This window comes from Austrofundulus limnaeus, unplaced genomic scaffold (genome assembly GCF_001266775.1).
Source record: "Austrofundulus limnaeus strain Quisiro unplaced genomic scaffold, Austrofundulus_limnaeus-1.0 Scaffold104, whole genome shotgun sequence".
In the NCBI taxonomy this organism is placed as follows: domain Eukaryota; kingdom Metazoa; phylum Chordata; class Actinopteri; order Cyprinodontiformes; family Rivulidae; genus Austrofundulus; species Austrofundulus limnaeus.
In genome coordinates this window covers 971,518-979,659 of record NW_013952506.1, presented here as the reverse complement: position 1 = coordinate 979,659, position 8,142 = coordinate 971,518, and the positions used below count along the sequence as shown (strand labels likewise).

The 8,142-nt window shown below is 35.2% G+C and overlaps 3 protein-coding genes across 5 annotated transcripts in view; 1 reads left to right on the top strand and 2 right to left on the bottom strand.

Annotated features, from left to right (window-relative positions):
• tmem138 (transmembrane protein 138) overlaps positions 1 to 2,504 on the top strand; it is a 4,374-nt gene extending 1,870 nt beyond the window's left edge. For both annotated transcript variants that reach the window (XM_014013658.1, XM_014013659.1), the window contains exons 3-5: positions 936 to 1,107; positions 1,219 to 1,294; positions 1,377 to 2,504. In XM_014013658.1, coding sequence (XP_013869112.1) covers positions 936 to 1,107; positions 1,219 to 1,294; positions 1,377 to 1,489 — 361 coding nt within the window. In that variant the 3' untranslated portion in view covers positions 1,490 to 2,504. The remainder of the gene's footprint in view (positions 1 to 935; positions 1,108 to 1,218; positions 1,295 to 1,376) is intronic.
• tmem258 (transmembrane protein 258) lies at positions 2,412 to 5,190 on the bottom strand. Of its 2 annotated transcripts, XM_014013662.1 has the most exons (4): positions 5,089 to 5,190; positions 4,681 to 4,790; positions 2,653 to 2,781; positions 2,412 to 2,558 (listed from the first exon to the last, which is right to left on the bottom strand). In XM_014013662.1, the coding sequence occupies exons 1-3, from the start codon at positions 5,089 to 5,091 to the stop codon at positions 2,655 to 2,657; spliced, it is 240 nt and encodes a 79-aa protein (XP_013869116.1). In that variant the 5' UTR covers positions 5,092 to 5,190; the 3' UTR covers positions 2,412 to 2,558; positions 2,653 to 2,654. The 2 variants fall into 2 exon arrangements, with proteins under 2 accessions (XP_013869116.1, XP_013869115.1); XM_014013661.1 differs by lacking the exon at positions 2,412 to 2,558 and having other exon boundaries at positions 2,650 to 2,781; positions 5,089 to 5,145.
• Positions 5,191 to 6,064: 874 nt separating this feature from the next.
• myrf (myelin regulatory factor) overlaps positions 6,065 to 8,142 on the bottom strand; it is a gene marked incomplete in the record, with an annotated part of 28,898 nt that continues 26,820 nt past the window's right edge. Inside the window, 1 exon segment of the mRNA XM_014013657.1 lies at positions 6,065 to 7,712. Coding sequence (XP_013869111.1) covers positions 7,632 to 7,712 — 81 coding nt within the window.

Below are 8,142 nucleotides of genomic sequence, written 5' to 3'. Positions count from 1 at the left end.
TATGCAGCTGCATATATGTATATATATAAAATGCGTTAAACTTCTTTCTAAAATAGCTTCTTTTTCCAGTCAAGATTTGTTAACAAAAAAGAAAAAGAAATCAACTTTTTAACCACAACATTTCTTTGTTTTCGTGATTTCTGATTATTAACATAGGAGTGTCCCAATACTTTTTTCTTCTAGATTAAGTACAAGTAGAKTTTGGGTACAAGTGGTGCTGCATACCAATACCAAGTAGTTGAGTTAGTACTTAAACATTACACAATAACTTTAGAAACATGTTTCTTTAATTAAGAACACAGCAAACAGTCTGCTGTCTTAACATCACTTGTTTTTATCTAAAAATATATCTAACTACAGACATTTTTTAATTTTTACTTTCAGTTACTTGCAAAATGGAGATGACATCACCAAGCATAAAAGTTGTATCGGGGTGATTTCATGCTGTTATTGAGCCTAAAACCAAAACCAGTATCTGTATCAGGATATCACCACATTACACTAGGGTTGTAAGAAAATATAGAAACACTGAAAATTGCAATATTTCATTTCCTGATACTGTATATATTCTTAGAAGCACTGTATTGATTCTTAATTAAGGCTCGATGGATGGTTGATGTAGGAAGAAACGTTAAATACAAATGCAGTTCTGTGTTATGTAACTGTTGTTTGATTGCATAAAAATAAACTGAACTGAATCAGATTTTATGCATGTACAACACAGTGTAGTGTGCTCTTTATACTGAGTTTTTAAAATTAGTATCTTTTGGAGAAAAAAAGATATCGTATCATGACCCTTGTGTCATGGTATGAATCAGATCACCAGATTTTTGCCCACACACAGCCCTACTTTACACCTCATTAGAAATGGTCATTTCTGAGACAAATCACCATTACTCTCTCACACACAGCCTTTTGTTCTTTGGAAACTGCAGAATCCAGGACATCGCCATCTTGTTCAACAACATCATCATCCTCCTGATGATGTTCAACACCTACGTGTTCCAGGTCGGCCTGGTGTCTCTACTGCTGGAGAGATTCAGGGCTCTGCTCGCGTTTTCCGCTCTCTACCTGACCCTCAGCATCTGTCTCCACTCCTGGGTGTTGGTACGGTCAGCCACTCAGATGTTTATGCAAACCCCTATGAAACCCCTCCCTAAACGCATAAACTACATCGCAAATCATTAGCAGTGCATATTGACTTKTCTGTTGTTGTAGAACCTACGATGGCTGGATTCAAACCGCTTCGTTTGGACAGATGGTCTCCAAGCTCTTTTTGTTTTCCAGAGAACAGGTGATTCATTGCAGATAACAGGTTTATCTTCCCTCACACACACACACATATATTTTCATTAACTCCCTCTGTCTGTTCACAGCGGCTGTGTTGTACTACTACTTGTACAAACGTACGGCGGAGTTTATGGGAGACCCGAGGCTGTATGAGGACTCTCTGTGGTTGCGTGACGCTTTCGCCAGAGCCCGTCAGTGAAGACAGGACAGTTTTAAGGGAAACCCCAAATGATTTGGGGGGGGACACTCCAAGACAGGGCAGCCTCAGCAGACACTTTGAATGAATTCTTATATTTTCACGTGGAACTCAGAACATGTATGGGACTCACAAACAGGTAGTGGCGGACACCAAGTGTGGAGGTTTTTGTTTACTGGGTCCTCACAGAAGGCCAGCTGGTTGGTTAAGTGGTTTACACAGGTAGGTGTACACGAGGATGGCACATGAAGTGTAGTTTTAATCAGGATTGAGGTTGGTAATCTTGGTGGCCTTGTAAAACGAACTGCAGACTTCAGAGAAAGTGAAACATTTCAGAATGATTGTTACATGTTTTACCTGCCTTGGCATGTTTTTGTTTTCTGTTCTGTACCCAAGAACTCATATTCAGAACAATTTATAATGATAGTCCAGTTTGAACGTTAAGATGTTCTCCTCAGAGGAAGAGAGCACTTTAGCTGTTTTGYCTTATAAAACATTTGTACATGTTGTTTACATACTTAATGTAAGTTTTATGAGCCAATTTGTTTTTACATCAACTCAGGTGGATTTTGTGCAGAGATTTTTTTTTAGGAATTGTGTTCACGACATTTTTTAAAATGAAATAATCCTTATCTAATCACTGTGTAATCCTTCATTACTGGGATAGTCAGTATTATCCTGAGACAAGGTGAGACAGGGTGCTCTATTTTTAACGCAAAGATTAATCAGGGATTGAGGTTTTAGGCRCCACTAGTGAAACGCACCACAAATAACAATCTGTGCAACAAAATAACTCTCTATTCTTAGTCAAGAGAAGCTGAAGTGCACTTTGGATCCAGTGTAGACATTTAAAAAAAACTGCTACGCCTCAGTATTATTAAATCAGTAGATTACTGTTGAGCAGGGTTAAAAAAAGACAACAAAGTTGTACAAATCCCATTTACTTGTGAAATAATATCCAGAGTCCATATGATTCCAAATATTGTCAGTGCCAAACAATTAAATCCAAAATCCTGTACGTGTTGTCTGTGATGTCCTTCTGGTGGAATGTGTCTTTTCTTTATTTGTCTACCTGGATGGGGAAAAAAAAAAGAAAAGAAAAAGAGAGTATGTAGTTAAGTCTGTTTGGGTAACCTGGAATCTGTTTAACAGGATTTTGGACGTACCCTCATACGTAGATGCCGACCCACAGCAGTAAGAACAGCACGCCAAAGCCCATAAAAAGTGAAGCCACAAGGGAGATCAGCAGCTCTTTGTAGACGTCCCTTGTGTATTTTGTTGACGTCACCTCATAACTGATGAAGAGTTGAGGTAAACAAACAAAAAAAAGTACAAAAATAATCTAAAATACTCTTTGCTCTCAGTCCAGTCTGCCACAGGCCAATTAAATGTATTGAACWCCTAATATGGTTCAATTTAGTTAATTAAAATAAGACTATTGATTCCTAATTAAAATGTTTTCCTACAGTTGTGTAATATTTATTTTCTTCTGCGAATCAACCAAAAGCTACACATCTGACAGTCACTTATACAGAAAACTGGATCATTTTGACTTGACAGCAAAACAGCTTCTAAATTGTTCTAATTAAATAGTTTTCATTAGATGTCGCTCTGTTAAAATGTTTAGAATTTTTTGCAGTCAAACCTCCTTTGGAGCCTTTTCAGGAGGAGTGTGAAGCGTATTTAAACAATTTGAACTATACACACTATTTTTAAAAGATACCCCCCCCCCCACACACACACACACACACACACCATCATTGCCTGTGTTTTTTCCTGCAATTAACAACAAAACATGGAAATAACGCGAAGAAAACTTCTGAAAATTGTTCTGTCTGAACTGCAGATCTTTTTTGTTAAGTACTTAAAAAACAAAAGCTGAACATAATTATTGGTAAAGGTTTCAGGAGTAGCTATGCACACTGACCATATGAGTGGAAACAGACTGGCTGAATTAAAATTAAGCATAAAAAAATAAAAATACTATGTACTATACTTTATTTTCTGTACATACCTACTAAACTGGTTTGTTTATTTTCATATGCATTTTTGAGAAAATGTGGGTTTCTGTTTAAAATGTAAATTTTTCCTTCATTTCAAAAAGAACAAGAGATTTTGGATTTCCTGCAGTGAATGCTGAAGAAACTAATATTTACTTGAAATGCTTAACAGCTGAAAATGAGCAGAAAGAAACACAAAATGCTTAAATTATCAGAAGGAAGTAGAAGAAAAGTGACTGAAAAAGAACAAAAGCTAAATTAGGCAAAAAGCGGTTTTAAAGAACAAAAAGGTTTTGATAGGAGTGTAAAGAAAGCTCTCTTCATCATCGCTGTAAAAGAAAAATTGTCTAAAAACGATCAATATTTCCAAAACAACACAAGCTTAAATAAAATGTCCTGAATAAGCTATCAACAGTGGGGGTGGTGGTGGGGGGTGTAAAAAGAGTTAGTGGACAAAATACTTGCAGAAGAAACTTTAATACTCAAAATGAATAGAGAGAAACAGCATCATTATATGCTGACTCAGCATTCACACTATGAATGTTATCATATATATAGATAATTAAAATTGGCATGTGCAGTAGTACCACTAATAGGCATGAAAATAATACATCCTCTGAATATTATTTGAACTGTAAGAGTATATCGTTATAAATGTCATTTTCAGTCACAGACCATCTTTGCACTTTTAAATACATACTTAATTTTCTTGTCCAAGAAGTTTCACTAAACAATTTTAAAGCTAAAAAGACAAGACAGCTGTTGTGTTTACATGTTTATAACACAAACATAATGAAATGGTATATATATGATTCACTTTGATCTGAAAAACCTAGTTTTTTTTTTTAATAGACACCCTAAAACCTTTTGGGTTGCAGATCTCACAGCAATTTCATAATAATTTAAAATAATCATGAGAGTACTAGATACAGCAGTGGCAGATTTGCTTTTAAAACAAGCATCCATTTAGTGGCCGTGCGCGTTCAGTCTTTTTGCTTTAATCAGCTAGTGTGTAAAATATTGGGTTTTACTTACAAGATGTAAAAGGTGACAACATTTTAAGGTAAAACAACAACAAAACAATGGTGCCTTGCTTGTTCATTCTGCATTAGTCCACTCTGCCATCTACAGGGACTGCCCCCCCCCACTATGGAACTGCAGCATAAATTTAACAGAGAGGCAATCAAAGGATACACRAAGAACCAGGCGGTGAAGAACATCCCGATGGCCAGCAGGACCACGGTGAGGTGCGGGAACACCGCAGGGTTCACCGGACTGGTGTATCTGGTCATGGCCTCGAGTTCCTGCAGCCACAACAAAAGAGAGCAAATGTAAGATACAGCCAGCTTTAACTTAGAAAACCTAAGTTAGTTATTTTTCACAAATTAGGCTGTGACTTTGGTTTAAGTTTGCAAATAAATCGGCTATGGGTTCTCATTAGGATTAGCAAGTAGCTAACTTTAAATCAGTGGAAAATCACAAATCTGCCTGCTACCACACTTTCAGACATAAAGTTCTGCTTCACACGTGCTTCATATGGCTAAACCTACCAATACATATTAAAACTAAAATTACAAAAAATAAATCTGAGCCGTTCTTTACCATTTTGTGAAGAAGAAAACCTCCCGCAGCTGCTGTCTCAGATGAAAAGGCCACGTACTGTTTACCTCTTCCTGGTTTGCTTGACGCACGACTGACGTTCGATTTGTGGGTGATTTCTTCCCTCAGTTTTGACTTTCAGGCAAGTCCGTCTATCTTTTATTAATGCCGTATACATCTTAAAAACTCGCTTTGATAGACACTATGTGCTATTTCATTTATTAATAATATTTATATAAAGCAGAATTATTTACTATGCGATGAACTATTTATGTTTCTAGGCAAAATCCATGGTAAAAACGACCTGGTTCATTTACATCTTCGAGAAGGTCTCTACTGCCACCTAGCGGATTGAAAGAACAAGACGTTTCAGAAAGTTAAGCAAACTCAAGGCAGTGCAATTACCACTTTATTTTCTGTTTACAATCATAGTATTACAGAATATTTTCTGACCAAAGGTTAAGAAATTTAATATAGAATAGGCCCACGAATTAGTGATATTAATGTAGCCAATGAGATTAAAGCTTTTATTTTTATTTTTCAAACTGAGAAAAAAATAACAAATGTGTATCTAGGTGTTTTCTTGTGTTTATCAATTATTTATCGACTCTCAAAGCTAAAAGTTAATATATTATTGATAAAAAAACAAAAGAAATAAAACAATAAAAGACAACAGATACTAAATGAAACATTAGGTATCAGTAAAAGGAGTTCTACCAGAATATCTGACACCAGATTGATGCACTGGATGGAGCAAAAGCAGTTTGTATATACAAGTGAATAAAAGTGCTACAGTGATTTATTTTATGCTAGCTGGTGCATTTTAAATAGGCTAAAATGGTACACAATACCCACTGAGTATACTAAAAGATGGTCTTCATTTCATCTTAAATTCTATTATCTTTGATGGCTTTTTTCCTCTTTATTGGCAATGTTTGTTTGAGTTACACTGCTTTATTTAATTCTCTAAACAAAGGTACACACGGAATACAGATTTATTACCATTTGTGCATATTGTGTGATATTAGAGAATGCCTCTGGAGCAAAAACACATAATACAAAAAGAAAACATACATTTCAGTTATATTCAAAGTGTTATCATTGCATAGTCTTAGTCCTATAGGCACAAAAAAGATAAAATATGTCAAGAAAAATATATGAACAAATACTGTAAATCCAGTGTAACATTTTCTTGTTTAGATTAGTTTTTTTTTTACCTTCCTCACAGCTTTGTGATGCAGACCTTCAAAATAAATCAAAAACAAATCTTCCTTCAAAGCTGTAATGTATTATTTTAAAGAAATGATTGGGCAAGCACCTGAAATGATGCCATTTCATGAAAAACCAGCATTTTTCCAGTTAACAAAACACAATGTAAGCTATTCCAGTGTTTCTTGAAATATTGTCAGTGTCAGACTTTTCACTAAGAGAGGTCAGTGTATCAACACATTTAGTCCCTGTTTACTTATCCAGTCTTAAAGGGACCGTTCATACTGTGTCTTTTGAAATGGGCTCTGAGGAAAGATGATGAGCAATTAATATCGTACCTGTTGTAAGGTTATACAAAAAGTGGATTACTGTTTTAAAGAGCAACTCAAATTTCAAACATCTCATTAAAGTTCATGTAAACAAATTTTTAAACCTTTACATGAAATTTTACAGTTAGCTGTAGCACTTCCTGAAAAATATCTTAGTATTTCTGTTGTATTAACTGTATAATTCAAAGTGGTRCAAAGGATTCTAAAATAGCATTAGCATTTGCATGAACCTCTTTGCATTTATTAAGAAAAATCTAAATATTTATCCAAAATTGAGGATGTTAAAAGCGTTATATACAACAGGTGAGATATTAATTGTTTATAACCCCATTTTAAATAGTCTGAACTACTCCTATAACACGTTTTCCAGTGATTCTACTAATTCGGTTTGAGTCAGGAGTGCCTACTTTCCCAGTAATCCTTCACACGAGGAGCAATTTATGTGTATAAATTTATAAAAATGTACCATTCAGTGTTTTAATTCTAATTTAAGTTGCATGATGATGCTGCAGGGTTTGCCAGTGTGTACTACTGAGGTATATTTATTATTAAAAATATTTGGCAGAAGCCAGTAATCTCTTCACGGTGTATGAAACTATAATAAGTATTGTTGTACACAGTGGTTTCATGGGTATTCAGAATAATAGTATTACAATTTAAAATAAAAGTTTGCAGTCAACACCAACAATACCTTAACCTAGAAAGTAATAATGGCTTACATTACAGTTGAAAGACACAGTGATCAATAAAGGCAACTAGAGATTTGTGGACATCACTGTTACAGTCAGCAATATCTCAAATTTCAGGGTTTTATAATCCAGTGATGACAAGAAAGAGAGATGTCCTACTGCAAAATACATCCGGACAGTGTATAAATTTCCTCTTAAAAAATTAAAATAATGAACAATAATGAGACAAAAACAAAACTCATTCCATCACAACACTATACAAGACATCTGGGGAAAAATATACAATGAAGAATGAAGAAGCTGGGAACCATCTTCCTCCTCACACACAGCTGCTCTGAAAAACAAAATGGACGTCGGCGTACGGAGACAGTTTTCCTTTTGTGGCACAAGTCACTTCTCCCTGTCAAGCAAAACATGAATACAAAGAGTTTCAATACTTTGACTTATCACAGTCTTAAAATCACACTCACTGGGCTTAAGAAGACAAGTGTTTAAAAGATCCTCAGATTCATTTGATATTTCCTTCCCAATATCAACTTTATGCTGATGATATCCAGCTCTACTGTTTTTTCAAGGAAAGCCAGTTTCATCAACTAAAGTTCTTACTGGTTGGTCAACAGTAAACACTGGTTAAGTACAGAGATAAATTCATCTCAAAAAGATATGAGCAGGTGAAACAAGACTTGAGAGAGGGAATTTGAGACTTTCTTACAGCACAACTGGAATGCTACRTTCAAGGCCAGTGAAAAGATGGGAAATCTCAGCCTTTTTCCACTAAAAGAACAACCTACCCATTTACAGATATTTATTTACGGTCCACAAAATTAACA